This window comes from Dendropsophus ebraccatus, chromosome 6 (assembly GCF_027789765.1).
Source record: "Dendropsophus ebraccatus isolate aDenEbr1 chromosome 6, aDenEbr1.pat, whole genome shotgun sequence".
NCBI classification, from domain to species: domain Eukaryota; kingdom Metazoa; phylum Chordata; class Amphibia; order Anura; family Hylidae; genus Dendropsophus; species Dendropsophus ebraccatus.
This window is the reverse complement of record NC_091459.1, coordinates 36404836-36422039: the sequence shown is the minus strand read 5'-3', so window position 1 is coordinate 36422039 and position 17204 is coordinate 36404836. Positions and strand designations below refer to the sequence as shown.

Below are 17204 nucleotides of genomic sequence, written 5' to 3'. Positions count from 1 at the left end.
TTGACCCAGAAAATTAGTCAATAATCCTTGTGCTCCCAGATCCCCAGGCCCGGGGAATGAAATGGGGAGAGGGGGGGGGTGGGGGCAAGGGCAAAGAAGGAAAAGGAAGGGGGGAAGGAAGGAAGGGGGGAAGGAAGGAGGGGGGGAGAGGGAGGGGGGGGAGAGGGAGGGGGAAAGGGGGTAAAGAGAGTAAGGGGTAGAAGGGAAGGCATTATGAGGGGGGAGGAGAGGAGGAGGAGCAGCCAACGGGATACCCCTACTGACATTTCAAGTGTACAAACAGAACATAACACAAGAAGGATCACCCATCCGGATAAAGCATAACAATGAACATAAGAGTACCACTATGAGAGTGGAATAAGCAAGGGGCATGCGCCCCAAACTACCCAAATGGAGCGGAATCAACTGTACTTGCACCTGTATCGCCTCTATAAGGCTCTAGCAACTTCTGTATAACACATGTCCAGTTGAGGCAGTACAGACTTAGTCCCTGTGCACCCTTTGGCTTCTCGGCAATTCCGGCCACTGGTCCTGTGATAGTCTAGGCAGTCGAGATGACGAAGCTTCAGATCCCTCCAACCGACGGGGACTTGATAAAGCCTCTGATGGGAGATTAGTAAGATAATCTTTCAGACTGTCAGCTGCGTCATCGGCTGTCGTAAAGGATTGTATGGATCCATCAGGGTGAAAGACCTTTAACACTGCCAGGTACATCAAGGCAAACCTTACTTGCTTCCTGAACAATACGGTGCAAATTGGGGAGAACAATTTCCTTTTGCGGGTGACTTCCGCAGAAAAGTCTCCAAAGATGAGTATGCGCTGCCCTTCAACGCGGAGACCCTCTTGCTTGTTGCGGAAGGCTCTTTGAATCGCCACCTTATCCGTGAAGTCTAAGTACTTTACGATCACTTGCCTCGGTCTGTCCCTTTGCGCAAGCCCCGGGGTATCCCACATCTGGAGGCTGTCGTGTTTCCATGCCTAACCTGTGTGCTCTCTCCACCTTGCAATGGCGCTGGAGACTGAGCATGGCTGGAATAGTCACCTCACAAAGTTGAAGTAGGTCTCTTTGCTTGACAGTTTCAGGGACTCCCACAACCCTGAGATTATTCCGCCAAGACCTGTTTTCAAGGTCCTCTACCTTGTCCCAGAGCTTTTTATTCTCCCTCTCCACCTCTTGCAAGCGTGTGTGCCTGGACTCCCCAGAGTCTTCCAGCACGCCGATTCTCTCCTCCACTGCGGTGATCCGCGCCCCCTGTGCCGCCATCTCAGCTTGTAACTGCTTCATAGCTGCAGCCACCGCCGCCGTGACCGTTGTCTGTAGCTCCGGCGTGATGCGCTTTACAACTTCGGTAGCCAGTGTTGCATAGTCCAGCACAAGAGTGTCTCCTTCCTCCTCTTCCCCCAGAAATCTCTCTTTTAGACCTGGCAGGCGAGGTAGCCCTGGAAGAAGCAGGGGAAGGCGCCATGCTGTTTTCCCCTCCGTCCGTCCTACGGGTCCGGGAGCGGCTCTTTGTGATGTTCTGTTTGCCCCTTTTCTGGATGTAGCGATCCATCAGAGTGCCCCGATATATGAGGGGCAAGAATCACCCCGATTTGTGCAATAATGCGGGTGTAAGAATGACAGGCACGGGAGCCGCAGGGCAGAGCCGAGGCCGCGCGTGGCTTACAGCATGGCGCCAGAACCGGAAGTAGCCAGTAGCCTTATCATTGACTGGAGCACATCACATGGCTTCCAGCTTGCTCAGCCAATCAGGGCTGAGCAAGCTGGAAGCCATGGGATGAGCTCCAGTCAACATAAAGCCTACTGTTGCTCATGCGCACCAGCAGCCTTTTGTGAAAATGACCCTAGTATGGCTCATCTGGGATATGTTTATTTGACCACTATTCCTATGTTTTGCATTGTGAATGCTGATTTGTTGATGTTCATATTTGATTATTTCTGTCTATACTGAGAAAAATTATGGGCATGTTGCCGCGTCACCTCCTAATGTCCACATAAATAAAGAATAAAAAAAAACAAAAGAATGACGTCTGTCTTTCATAATAACGTTCGCTATTTTGAAAATGACGCTTTCATTTGCACATTTTTACTTTGTGTGAACCTAGCGAAACTGTGCAAATCTTCCACTGCTGATTTTGGATTTTGGATTTCGTATGTGTTTTTTCACATAAAAAAAGACGTTGTGAGAACACAGCCTAAGGCTGAAATCACATGATTTGTAATATGAAAAAAAACGGGATAAATTACCATATAAACACCCATAATCAGGGCTGGGCTTTGGGGTGTGCAACTTGTGCGGTGGCACAGGGAGCATCACTCCCGACCACCTGGGGGCGCTCTGGCAGACAGACAACACACAAACATTTCTAAGTTAGATAAATGGCTCCCCCCTAAATGGCTGCCCGCCCTCTTCCTGTAGTGATTCATTCAGGGATCCAGCAGACAGACATCACTTAAATGTATCTGGCTGTCCTACTCCCACAGTGGTGTGTTCCCTTACCCTCTCCTGTAGCATGACGGCACCCACGCCACACGGCAGTTGGGTAGCTGCCTGTATGGCTGGGGGGGGGGGGAGTCGGGCACAGGGTGCCATCTATTCTAAGGCTGGCCCTGCCTATAATAAACATACTTTCTTTTCTTCTTTTTTTTTTGGGGGGGGGGGGGGGGGAGCTAAACTTGTAAAAATTTGTATAAAAGTTATACATTATATCTTAGATCAATAAGTTCATGTCATGGTTGCCCGTTTAACAGGTCACGTCAGAACAGTGCATGCAGGTGACACCAGTACACTTTGGAGGTCTAGAAACAATTAAACTAGAGGCAACAATTAGCATAAGTATTACCTCATAGAGAAGAAACATGGATCTTGGGTATAGATGCCTTAGGCCCGTTAATGACAATTATGTGGCAATCTTTAGCCATATAATTATTCTTTACCTAACATATTTCTCTTGTATTGTTTGTTACCATGGTGCGAAAGCTCTAGTTGCTGTCCTGCCTCTTCCATGACGTATGTTATCCTGTCTATTTAACCCATAGGTAGAGAGTGGGAGGAAGTGCAAGCCATGAAATGGCCGTAGTAAAGTAGAGCGCACCTGCCATGCACATACTCACCTCTGTTGTTTGATGTTGGCACATTAAAGTCACAGACTATTATGAATGATAATTGCTGATCATTCCTTTTCATGCATGGTACCTTTAGGGGTCTCAAATATGGGGCAGAGCAGGTCCACTGCCAACTGTAGCCACACACATCTACTGAGCTCCAGTGTTTAGTTTATTTAAAGGTTACCTGGTTCCACACCTCTACAGCACTCCCTGATATATATATATATATATATATATATATATATATTTTTATTTTTTTTTTATTTTATTTTTTTTTTAATGGCTCATTGAACACAATGAAAAAAAAAAATAATAATTTGGGACCAGACTAATTTATATGCCAGTTTTATCGCCAAACACCTCAAATCATCATATGCTAGACCCCAAAGGTCTAGGTCATATGTAATGCACAGATGCATTACATATGATGATTTACTGCAAACCTGTACAAGGGCAAGTCATGCACATGGTCATGTAAATAATGAAAGTAGTCCTCATATGACCACATATTTAAAATCAGGCCAGTCTTTTATTACTTTTGTGCTATATTTGCCAACATATGTAACTTTGAGAAGTGCATTTTCTTAGATGGATAATATTTTTGTTTGTGTGTTTGGGCCAGGTTGCTTATTAGGACCACATTTGGAATATTTCTAGTCCTTTTTTTTTTAAAATTTAACCTTCAGTTTGCTTTAAACCCTTAACCCAACATCACATACTGGTACATCATTGTGGCATTGAGGAGGTATGGAGAGGGCTCAGGAGCCAAGCTCCTTCCATATATTTTGGTCACCAGCTGCTTTCAGCCACTGACAGATGCAAATGCAGACCAGCATTGGTATGAGCTCCCATGCTGGTCTTTTAACCATATACATGCTGTGATAAGTTATGTGGTTTAATCAACACTAGAGAAAACTGGGTTCAGCAACTGCTCTGAACCCAGCGCTCGGCCTTTGACTACCAGTGGCTGGAGAAGTTGAATGCTGGCCTAGGGAGTCCTGAAAACATGGATACAGCCTATGGCAGCTCTAGGACGGCATCCAACTTTTCTAGATGCTAGGGATCAAATGGTAAGTATTTAGGTTCATAGAAGTTGCCGAACCTGGACAGTTTCCTCAAGTCTGCTCAACACTTATCAGCACCTCTGCGATGTAATCTTCTGAAGGCCTCTGTAGCTGCCAAGGTAAATTACAGTTACAAACTGGAAGGCTGATATGTGGTCCCACAACAATAGGCCTCTCTGCAGCCAGTCTGCTCTGTACTGATGAGGGGCAACCAACCCAAAACAGCTGTCTACAGATGGGTAACATGTCCCAACACCAATGGAGCCAGACGGACTTGATGTGACCAGACGAAAAGTACAGCATGTAGGACCCTATCACTTCTTTGCTTAATCCCATGGTAAATTCTATATCTACAGTACTTGTGAGTTTATTATGTCACTTCCTAAGAACCTGATCTAGTTGAACAATCTGACAGGTGTTGCTCCATTCCTTCTGTTCAGTACTCACTATGATTTTTTTAGCAATATGAGTTGTGATGAGCAATGCTTGAAGGCATGATTAAGAAAATTAACAAGATAATGGTTATAATTTCAAAGCACCTCTTTTCTGTAGTTCATAGAAGGTAGCATCTCCTTATGTACATAGAAGCGAGCTATAAATCTTTTATTTGTTTAAACCACATAAAAAACATGAAAAGAAATGCTTCAAAAGGAGCTGTCTCTTTTACACTAGTTGTAAACTAATAAAGTGTTTAACTTTTTTAGACCACACCCTATTACTGTGTATGACTGGTGTACAAACCCTGATGCAGGTCACTGAGAAATGTTAGATGGGACTAGTGCAGGAAACCACATCAATGGAGTAGCTAAAATGAAGGGGCCAAAGCAATGTTCAGAGTTCTGGGCAAATAAAAAAATTATGGCACACAATCCGATCAACGCCTCATTTAAGTCATGAGAGTACAGGCTTAGGAATATGGACATTTCTGAGCTAAAAGCTGATGGGGCATGGGGAATGGGTACACTTTAACTCACACGTAACCACTCTTGTCCTTAGTTTGGGTTATACTGCAGCTCAATGCTTTGAAGTGAATAGTGCAGAGTTTTAATAACATGATGTTGATACATCATGTAGGGGGGGGAAACAATCAAGGTCAGCAATTAACTGTCCGTAGGTCAGCAAAATATATGGATGTGTGAATGCAGCCTTAAAGTACTAGAAAGTAAATAATAGAAAGTAAATTAATTCTTCAGGTTATTACAGTCATGTAGATACTCGATCATGTGTTTTTTGCTATCTCTGTATTATATACACAATAAATACACAGGGCTGGCTACAAGCAGGTCACCGGTAATCCCTGAGACCTGAGAAAAAAAGGAAGTCCCCTTTGTTCAATGGCATTCATGACTTACAAGGATGAAGGGATTAGAGCAGGAGGCTCATTCTCAGTGCAGGGGCACAGTTTACTGCAGAATTAGGAACTTCTTCTGCTTGCCAAAAGTCAGTGGGCGGTAAGGGTGGGTTGACGTGTCAATTCTTTCAGCGGAATGCGGAATCAGCCTGCCCATAGAACGGCGTCTATGGAGCTGGCGGAAAGGCGCGCGGCTGTGCGCATGTACAGCCGACGGAATTCTGCGGAATTTATCCGCGAGAATTCCTCAGTGTGAACCCACCCTTACTGGGAAAGATATATACATTTATGTTACCTACATACCACATGACATATTCAGCAGCTTTGTTACCCTTCACATCAGTCCCCGTCAGGCTCACAATCAAATTTAGACTACACACATGAACCAGATAACCAATAATATTTTACAAACAGACTGTTGTATAATATTTAGTATCCAGTGAAATAATGAAACTTTTGAACTTTTTGATGTTTGTCATTTATTTTTCAAAAACGTTGCATTTGTACAAAAAAAAATCCACCAACATACAGAAACAACAGATTAGAACTTTATGGGACCATTTACCTTCCTCAGTAATGAAAGACATTTTTGGTTTATACAATGTAAAAATCGATAAGGCACATGCGGTTTCTACAGAATAGTTTAGACTTACTTAAATATTATAAGGCTTTACAGTTCCAGTGTAAATTTTTCATTTTTTACATCTCCCTAAGGTGCCACGTTCATGTCAGTGTCAGTATAGGAACCATCAGTGCTGGCGTAAGATACAGTCATATATTCAAGAGCTGGTGGGGCACCATATTACTTTCATGGAGCCAGGATATATCCCGTATAGAAAGTACGCCTATAATGTACGTATACTAAGACAGGCTGTAATGTACAATAATCAGATCAGGTACAATATTTTAGAGCAGCATGTTCAACTTATAAAGGTCAAGGTAAAATGCAAATTATTAAAAACCAATTGGTCAATACTTCTGCTGCTAAACCCGTCATATGAGAAGAGCAATTACAGGACTATTTCAATATGGATTCTATCATATGATCTAACTTATAGAAAAAAAGTCAGAATTTAAAGTACACTCTAAATAACAGATTCATGTAAGAACACACATAAAAATACATTAAAGGAAACATGGCTGAAGCCTTTTGCTCCTCAGCACTAATCTCGTGTGTTTCCAAGTCTTGAAAATATACCATCCAAGACGGAAGGGGACAGGTGTCCAGATCATTGCGTGTAAGAGAAACCAAGCCCACACACAAAGTCACAAATATAGTATACCCTCTGAGACATGAAAACACAGGACATTAGCACCAAGGTGCAGAAGGCTCGAGCCATCTTCTGCTCTCCACACTTCTCTTTAAAAATAGAAAAGCCAAGTCGAGTAGAGGTCGATGCATACGGAAGAAGAACTCCTATGAATTGTTGTGTTCTGAATTAGACAACCTGCAGGACTAGTGAATACTCTTAGGTTTTGATAATACCCTCGACATTTGGGTCTCTGAATACTGTCACTTAATTTAGTGTTAAAAAATAAAACAAAACAGAGCCGATCCTTGGATAACATTTCCGTTCTGAAGTATTGGTTGTGGTACACGGTCACCACAATTATTATTAGGCTCCTGTAGGGCTCATTTCACTTGTTGAAGGAGCTAGAAGCTCACCTAAAACAGATCTGTTCATTGCACATGCTTCAAATCCAAGGGATCCAAAAACTTCCCAAATGTATTTTTTTTTATATTTTGGAGGCTGGTGGCACCCGTGTATCCTTAGTTGTGTAGTAAACATTATTCTATGTATTACGTTATGCACAATAGGGAGCCCCTAATAACAGTGCATAGCACCAAAAAGCATTGAGCGCCATAATATATCGGCCTCTAGTCCATTGTGGTGCCTGGTTATAGCACACATATTTCCCAAAGCTGGCTAAGCTTGCCTTCTGTAAAAGGATTCAAGACGATGTGTAGCTGGTCATATTGGCTGCCCCCTACAAAAGAAAGACACCTACGTGTTAGACAAATCAAACAAATAGTCCACAAAAAGGTAAACAGGCTGGTTATTGCCCTGACATCTGTTATTGGTGCAAGAACCCTGAGGGGCAAAAGGTAAACCTAAGCCACAGGCCGAGGGTTATGGGGGCAGAGGGGGGGGGGGATGGAGATTTGTAAAGCTCTGTACAGAGCCAAGTAATGGCTTTTGTGTCAGAAATAACATATGTTTTAATTAAGCCCTTAAGGACAGAGCCAATTTCGTTTTTTTTGCGTTTCTGTTTTTTCCTCCTTGTGCTTAAAAAGCCATAGCACTTGCAATTTTTCACCTAGAAACCCACATGAGCCCTTATTTTTTGCGCCACTAATTGTACTTTGCAATGACAGGCTGAATTTTTTCATAAAGTACACTGCAAAAGCAGAAAAAAATGTAATGTGTGGTGAAATTGAAAAAAAAAAAAGCATTTTGTTTATATGGGGGGTATTTGTTTTTACGCCATTCGCTCTGGGGTAAAACTGACATGTTACATATGTCCGTCAAGTCATTACGATTAAAACGATATATAACATGTATAACTTTTCTTGTATGTGATGACTTTGTTAACAAAAATATGTTCCTTAAAATCGCTCCATTCCCAGGCTTATAGCGCTTTTATCCTTTGGTCTATGAGGCTGTGTGAGGTGTCATTTTTTGCGCCATGATGTGTTATTTCTATCGGTACCTTGGTTGCGCATATGCGACTTTTTGATTGCTTATTCTGGATTTGATGCAACCGAAAATGTGCTATTTTGCACTTTGGGATTTTTTTGCGCTTATGCCGTTTACCGTGCAAGATCAGGAATGTGATTAATTAATAGTTCGGGCGATTACGCACGCAGCGATGCAAAACATGTTTATTTATTTTTATTTATTATATGGGGAAGGGGGGGGTGATTCAAACTTTTATTAGGGGAGGGGGCTTTATATTAATAACACTTTTTTATTTTTACACTTATACTAGAAGCCCCCCTGGGGGACTTCTAGTATAAGTACACTGATCTCTCATTGATCTATGCTGTATATAGTAATACAGCATAGATCAATGAGATAGGCACTCGATTGCTTCCGGCTGCTGCAGCCGGAAACAACGGAATGCCGAGCTGGGATCAGCGCCATTGTGGCGCAGACCCCGGCCGGCAGCAGACACGGGGATTGCTCCTCCGGGACAAAAACCCGGGGGTGGGGGTGGGGGGGCAATTTCCGCCACTAGACACCAGGGAACGACTGCATCAGGTAATCGGATGCAGCTGTCATCTTTGACAGCTGCATCTGATTACCTTATTAGCGGGCACAGCGATTGGACCGTGCCCGCTAATCGCCACGGTCCCCGGCTACATGCGGCACCTGGGACCGCGGCGGCTCAGAGCGGGGTCGCCGCGCGGCCCCGCTCTGAACGCCCTTAACAACCGCAGGACGTAAATATACGCCCGCGGTCGTTAAGGTGTTAGTATGTTTACAGGCACATTCTGCATATCATAAATAGGTCATCACTATTTCTTATGCAAACTAAAAATCATATTTATTTATTACTTCTAATAACTAGTTTCTCTTTCACAGACTATTTGCACAATATGCCATGCCCACACACAAGCATTAAAGGGAAGCTGTCAGGTCCGTACCAGGTACAAAGCTGCAGACACAGACAGACAGGTCATAGGGAGATAAAACAAAGAATGTCTTTCTAACATTGCATTTTTCCTTAATGTCTACATTGTGAGGTGCAGTCCTTTTTTGCTTGGTATCATAGATCCCCTTTAAGCAGTTACATATCCCAACCAATTAAGCTTACCCTTTATGTCTAAAACAAAGTTAGGCTTTGAGCGGCAATAGATTCTGCCATCTGGGCCGATATTCCATAGCATGTTTGTTCCACTCTGGTCAAGGCTCAGGCCAAGCTTGCTTCCAGTAGTAATTACAGTTCCAGCAGTGACCAGAGTACAGTCTTCAGCAATCTGTGGGTTAATAGAAAAATGTGATCAACCAAGCTTTCTTGCTCATTCAAATGCAAAAACCTTATAAATCCTCCCACTGCTTATTCCAAGCTCTGCCTGGGCAACTGAAAAAGCAGAGTACTGCCTAACCTGGGCAGAGACGAGATACTTGGCTTTAAAACAGGACCAGTTTAGCCATGATCTAAGCTAAACTAGAGCAAGGTGACACGAGAGGTGGATATACTTGCATAAAACTTATAACATATATATATATATATATATATAAAATATTAACTTAGTATTGATATTATTTACACTGAAGGCGGCTCTATTGTAAATATTTTATATTTATGGTTATATAATATGCAATATGTTGTTTATGGTTTACACAGGATTAGGCTGGGTTCACACTGTGGTTTTGCAATCCATTTTTTCATTCGTTTCATGCAAAAAATGGATGAAAACGGATGCATGTGTGTGCATCCATTTTGATCTGTTTAGCATACACTAAACGTAGTTATTTTCTGTCTGCATGGCACGTCAGCGGAATTTCAGAAGAGGAGGTCAGTGGCGGACAATGGGCGGCCCAGGATCTGGTATGTGCAGTGGAGCGGGACAGGTAAGTATATCAGCATTGTTAAGCGCCCTGCAGCATCAGTAGACATTTACACTGGGAAACCCCTTTAAGTCCAAGTTGGGATACCCTTCTTTCACTGTATACTATGTTTTGCTCATTTTTCTGGTGTCTACATGTTTAAATGCCTAACAAATGTTCAATAAAATCATTTTAAACCTAAACTCATTTAAAAGGTTATTACACATAGGTGTTCTTGGGTTACTTCAACAGCCAATATAATAAAACACTCATAGGAGGCAATACTGCAAAAAAAAAAAAACAAAAAAAACAAACAAACTGACAACTGTAACAGCTGCTAGTCTAAACTGACTGACGCTGATCTATTTGTAAGTGTAGTAAATGGATAACTCCTCTAAAATGGGATGATCTTAGGGCTCCAAAATTTGCATAGAGAACATCTGCCCAGATGGTATGTGATTTTTAAGTGTAACATAACTTATTCAGTTTGCATGACAAACAATGGGATAATTTACATTTTGTACATACAAGTCTACAAAAAAAATAAACACTTATTTTTTTTAGATGGATTAAAAGTTGTGTTAAGCTCAATCGAGGGCTCATTTGAGCTTGATGCTCAACCAGGCACCACGTGGTGCTCAGGTAAATGTGGGCATACACCTTCACTAGCTGATGGCCAAATAAAATTTACAAAAATTAGAATGAAAAAATGCAATAGGTTTCTGAAGAACACATTAGAACTCCTGGCTGTGGTTTTGGGACGAACCACATAATTTGCTTTTAATATATAGCAAATATAGGCATGTGCTGTCAAACTGAGGACTCCAGTGGATTTCCCCAAATGAATGACATGACATCAGTCCAGCACTATGGCAGTGTTGCTCCTTAATACATTTGTTTTAGCTCCACGTGATCTTGTCCATCCCGGATTATGATCATTTCAAAATAACAGAAGGTTCCAACAGCACCTCGGAGTTACTCCAAAACTTGATCGCAAATAGAAGAGTAGGATGCACGCAGGACGGCTCACAATCCTTGGTGTGAGCACTAAACTGTAGAAGAAAAGGATCCCACAGCATCCGATGCAAAATAAAGTGTGTTTATTCACACATCAGGGTACAGAAGTGCAACGTTTCGGCCAATCCGGCCTTTGTCAAGCATACATGTATGCTTGACAAAGGCCGGATTGGCCGAAACGTTGCACTTCTGTACCCTGATGTGTGAATAAACACACTTTATTTTGCATCGGATTATGATCATTTGTCATGTAGTGTATCGATAAAAATTTGTGTGGCTTCTGCAAAGATCAAATGTATTACCCATAAAATAATATTATAGATTGCCTATAAAACCCATTCATCATTTAATACAAACACTGAAATCACTATTTTAATACAGTAAAAACCGAACTAACCACTTTTAACCACAAAACAGTTAAACAACGACAAAATACAACTTACATGACATCTAAAGACTCCTTTGTGATAGACCCAAATCTGATCTTCAGCACCTGTATCCTCCATAACTTGTATCCTCAGTAGTTTGATATCGTCCAGGCTTCCATTTGTTGACATAAGCATTCCATTCTCTCTGTTCCGAAGCTTGAAGTATAGTCGTTTCTTAAAAAGAAATACATTTTCCTTACTGTATAAAGTTACAATAATGTTTAACATATCCATGTCCTATACAGTAATGTGAGACATCAATCAATAACTAGACCTAATTGTGCTTTGAAAAATCAGACTACCCATAAGTAAACAGTGTTATATATGCTAGCCAGTATAGCAGGTATGATACATAACTAAGGTTGCTGGAATAGACAACAACAACAAAAAAAGACTATTAAAAATGGTTTTAAGTAAATAGCCTATGAATACCTGACGAAGTGGTCGCAGAGATCCAACTTTATTCCATCCACTGAATTGTGCCCAATGTACAATCTTTTCAGGTGAAACTAGTAATTGTCTACCTCTGTAATTTTCATGTTCATAAATGACCCATCTGAAAGCAGAATTTGCTAGTTAGGATGATGTACTCAATTTCCATAAATAAACAATATTATTAAACACACAGTTTTTAGATTTATAGTGGCATTTGCCAGACTGACCACTACCACCATAGGTCAATCTCTACTGATGCCCCGTAATGATGCTAGCACATTGCATCAGTGCGCTGAAACTTTCCTGTTAAAAACAGAAGCTGTGTGGCTCAGCATTTGCTGATCCCATGCAGAGACTGCTACTGATAAAGACAGATTCATTTTCAAATCTAGACATATTTTTCACATGTGCACTCTGAATCTGAATACAATGAGGGCATTTATCCAGACTGGCGTACGAGTACACCAGTCTTACATAAGGCCCATCCCCCTTTTCCCCGGACGGATTTACAAACAGACGCATTCCCCTTAATAATTGTGGTCGGCATTGCGCAACAAATCTACAACTGCTCGGGACCGCCTGCCTGCAAACAGGCGTAAATCCTGATAAATCTGGCCCACCCATCATGCCAGCGGGGATACCCCTTTTCCGTGGCCTACGCCAGGGGCGCATATTTATAAATGTCTCCCAATGTCCCCATAATTCTGGTTTCACACATAGTAGCTTTTTTGTAAAACTGTCACTGCAGTTTTTGTGCCAAAAGTAGAAGTGAATCCCACAGAAGAGAAATACGAGTCCTCCCTTTATATTTTCCATCTCATCTGAATCCACTTCTGGCTTTGACACAAAAATTGCCATGTGTCAAACCAGCCTAAATAATTATCACCTGGTATTGGAACAATCACTTTCTGCGCACCTTAAGGCTGGGTTCACACTACGTATATTTGAGGCTGTATTTGTGAGGCTGTATAGCAACCAAAACAAGGAGTGGATTGAAAACACAGAAAGGCTATGTTCACATAATGTTGTAATTGAGTGGATGGCCGTCATTTAATGGCAAATATTTGCTGTTATTTTAAAACAACGGCTGTTGTATTGAAATAATGGCCGTTATTTACTGTTATATGGCGGCCACCCACTCAATTTCAACATTATGTGAACATAGCCTTTCTGTGTTTTCAATCCACTCCTGGTTTTGGTTGCTATGAGGACCTGACATGAGGACCAAATACAGCCTCAAATATACATAGTGTGAACCCAGCCTAAAAGAGAGCATTAAAACAAGTGGGAGTGTAATAGTTCCAGAAGACCAGGTATTCAATCATTTAAAGGAGAAGTCCAGTGAAATGCTTATAAAGTGCTTTTTCCCTGCACTTACTACTGCATCAAGGCTTCACTTCCTGGATAACATGGTGATGTCACTTCCTGCATAACATAGTGATGTCACGACCCGACTGCCAGAGCTGTGTGGGCTGTGGCTTCTGGAGAGGATGATGGCAGGGGGATGCTCAGTGTCCCTCCAGTGCCCTGTGTCCCTCAGTGTCCCCCTGCCATCATCCTCTCCAGCAGCCACAGCCCACACAGCTCTGGAAGTTGGGTTGTGACATCACCATTTTATCCAGGAAGTGAAGCCTTGATGCAGTAGTAAGTGCAGGGAAAAAAGCACTTTATAAGCATTTCCTGTAATATATGTATATTGGTGATTTGTATAAATTTTTGGGGTCTATACAATACTTTAATAAAAAATGTTGCTGGACTTCTCCTTTAATAGGGGTTCCTTATGACAGGAAACAGTTTGCTGGGGATTCCCTTGCTGTCAAAAAAGCTGCAAAGCCTTAGCTCACACACTGGTGACCAACAACAGAGACAAGAAAAGTAATGTTACTCACGTGCCACCTAGAACCTCAAGAGACTGGAAATCTGGAGAGTAGCCTATTGCCTGTAGATCAGTTATTTCCTTGCTAAGTTTTACGCTCCTTCCTTTGCAGTTCTCTTTTCCATAAAGTACTACACTGGGATCAGAAAACTCCTATAAGAAAGCAGAAAAGTTCAAACAACCACGAACCATAACCACATAACCATAACCACATAACCATAACCACAAACATAGCATCTTATGAAAGAATCTCTAAACAAAGTTATAGAACCGCTAAAGTCTTAAAAATATCTGCTCATATTCATATTTTTAATTGGTGTAATCCATTTTTATTAGTAGTGCCCCCAGCTACTGAAAGCAGCTGGGAGCCTCCCAGTATAGAGATGGGTCACAACTCTATACCCACTTACTGGCACCACAATGCAACTATACATTGTGGAGCGGTAAGTGGTTAAGAAGATAAACTGCCCATAATTAGGTTTTAAATGTAATAATTGGATAAAGTACTTACATAATTAATTGTTTTCAGTGATCTAATAACTGTATTGTCAGGACATCCCATAGCACACAAATTAGGGAAGCTGCCTTCTTCTAGTACCCATAGACTTCCTGAGAAATCAGCCTGGTCATATGCTGCCCACCTGGAAGCCAACAGGGTTTACAGTCAAAATAAATACAAAAATCCCCATTTTATTAATAGTTGAACATTTTGCTACTTGGTTTAACACCAAGGATTGGAAAGAGAGGCGCCAACACCTGCAACATGACAGAACAACCATCTAGTCCTCTAAAGCAGAGTTTCCCAACCAGGGAAGCTGCGGCACACTGGAGTGCCGAGAGAACCCGCCAGGGGTGCCGCGGGATCCCGGTGGGAAATGCACGCTGTCTCTTTAAGCATCCCGAGAAGCTGCGGCCGCGCAGCTTCTCGGGATGCACAGAGCGCTTTGATGTTCCGCCCGCACTATGAGCGGGCGGAACATTAAAGTAAGCAGAATATAGGAGCAGGAAGTGTCAGCATCCTGCTCCCATATTCACTCCCATAGGCTGCCGGCGCTTCATGCCAGCAGCCTATGGGAGGCTGGGACGTGACCTCTCTGGCAGGCGTGATGATGTGACGTCATCACGCCTGCCGGAATTCCCGTCCCTGCGGCTCGCAGAGGAGCCCGAAGAGGAGGAGGAGAGCTGCTTCCTGCAGCCACAGCCCGGATTAGGTGAGTAGGATGTTTGGTTTTTTTAAGGGGCAGAGCAGGGGGCATTATTAGTATATGGGGGCACCTCTGGGGGCATTATTAGTATATGGGGGCACCACTGGGGGCATTATTAGTATATGGGGGCCACCTCTGGGGGCATTATTAGTATATGGGGGCACCTCTTGGGGCATTATTAGTATATGGGGGCACCACTGGGGGCATTATTAGTATATGGGGGCCACCTCTGGGGGCATTATTAGTATATGGGGGCACCTCTTGGGGCATTATTAGTATATGGGGGCACCTCAGGGGGCATTATTAGTTCATGGGGGCACCTCTGGGGGCATTATTAGTATATGGGGGCACCTCTGGGGGCATTATTAGTATATGGGGGCACCTCTGGGGGCATTATTAGTTCATGGGGGCACCTCTGGGGGCATTATTAGTTCATGGGGGCACCTCTGGGGGCATTATTAGTTCATGGGGGCACCTCTGGGGGCATTATTAGTTCATGGGGGCACCTCTGGGGGCATTATTAGTTCATGGGGGCACCTCTGGGGGCATTATTAGTTCATGGGGGCACCTCTGGGGGCATTATTAGTATATGGGGGCCACCTCTGGGGGCATTATTAGTATATGGGGGCACCTCTGGGGGCATTATTAGTATATGGGGGCACCTCTGGGGGCATTATTAGCTCATGGGGGCACCTCTGGGGGCATTGTTAGTATATGGGGGCACCTCTAGGGGCATTATTAGTTATGGGGGCACCTCTGGGGGCATTATTAGTTCATGGGGGCACCTCTGGGGGCATTATTAGCTCATGGGGGCACCTCTGGGGGCATTATTAGTATATAGGGGCACCTCTGGGGGCATTATTCATGGGGGCACCTCTGGGGGCATTATTAGTATATGGGGGACACCTCTGGGGCATTATTAGTTCATGGGGGCACCTCTGGGGGCATTATTAGTATATGGGGGCCACCTCTGGGGGCATTATTAGTATATGGGGGCACCTCTGGGGGCATTATTAGCTCATGGGGGCACCTCTGGGGGCATTATTAGTATATGGGGGCACCTCTAGGGGCATTATTAGTTATGGGGGCACCTCTGGGGGCATTATTAGTTCATGGGGGCACCTCTGGGGGCATTATTAGCTCATGGGGGCACCTCTGGGGGCATTATTAGTATATAGGGGCACCTCTGGGGGCATTATTCATGGGGGCACCTCTGGGGGCATTATTAGTATATGGGGGACACCTCTGGGGCATTATTAGTTCATGTGGGCACCTCTGGGGGCATTATTAGTTTATGGGGGCACCTCTGGTGGCATTATTAGTTCATCACAGCAGGGGATCCTACATACAGGGGGCACAGCAGGGGATCCTACATACAGGGGGCATCCCACATTCCTAGTCGCTTTACTGCACATAACACCAAACAGTGCAGTTACTTTGGGAGCCTACAGGAGGGAGAAATGATAGGAAGTTGCTAGAAAGGTGCAGAGCCTAAATTGTTTGTCTCTCAGGTTCTGAAGAGATGAAAAGTAGCTGGAAGAAATCATCATGGCGGATGGAGAGGAAAAGGGAAATTGACTCCTCAGATCAAAGAAGACGTCACCTGTGAGTCCCTGTATGACGGTTTTCTTATTTTGTAGAACATTATTTAGTAGGGGCGCCCCGAGGAAATTTTTTTTTCCAAGGTGTGCCCCGAGGTGGAAAAGGTTGGGAAGCACTGCTCTAAAGCACTAAGTCTCCATACTTATACTAATGAAATTACAGAATAAGGCCATATACTCACTGATACAAGGCAGGTTAAAACACTAATTCCCAGTATTGGGAAGGTAAAATACTGATGAACAGCCACTCACATGCCTACTAGTCATGAAGAGGGTGGCTGCTTTGTAATATATATGTAAAACCTAGAAAAGGCTTCTATAAGGTGTTTATCACTAGAGATGAGCGAACCTGGCTGAGGTTTGGGTTCGTATGAACCTGAACCATTGGCATTTGAACCCTGCTGTCTTCCCATTGTGTGGGGAAGGTGGAGACAGCCCGAGTCCCACCTAGAAAACAGGAATACAGCCTAGGTCATAGGTTGTATCCCTGTTTTCCAGGCGGCACTCAGGCCTTCTCCACTTTCTCCACACAACGGGAAGACAGCAGGGTTCAAATGCTGAT

General features: G+C 43.3%; 1 protein-coding gene across 2 annotated transcripts in view; it reads right to left on the bottom strand.

Moving 5' to 3' along the window:
* Positions 1–5978: 5978 nt before the first annotated feature.
* The window catches only part of CRYBG1 (crystallin beta-gamma domain containing 1), a 179901-nt gene continuing 168675 nt past the window's right edge, over positions 5979–17204 (bottom strand). For both annotated transcript variants that reach the window (XM_069974795.1, XM_069974796.1), the window contains 6 exons: positions 14348–14477; positions 13850–13989; positions 11958–12081; positions 11541–11699; positions 9344–9506; positions 5979–7513 (listed from right to left, as the gene is read on the bottom strand). In XM_069974795.1, the coding sequence (XP_069830896.1) occupies positions 7425–7513; positions 9344–9506; positions 11541–11699; positions 11958–12081; positions 13850–13989; positions 14348–14477 (805 nt within the window). In that variant the 3' untranslated portion in view covers positions 5979–7424. The remainder of the gene's footprint in view (positions 7514–9343; positions 9507–11540; positions 11700–11957; positions 12082–13849; positions 13990–14347; positions 14478–17204) is intronic.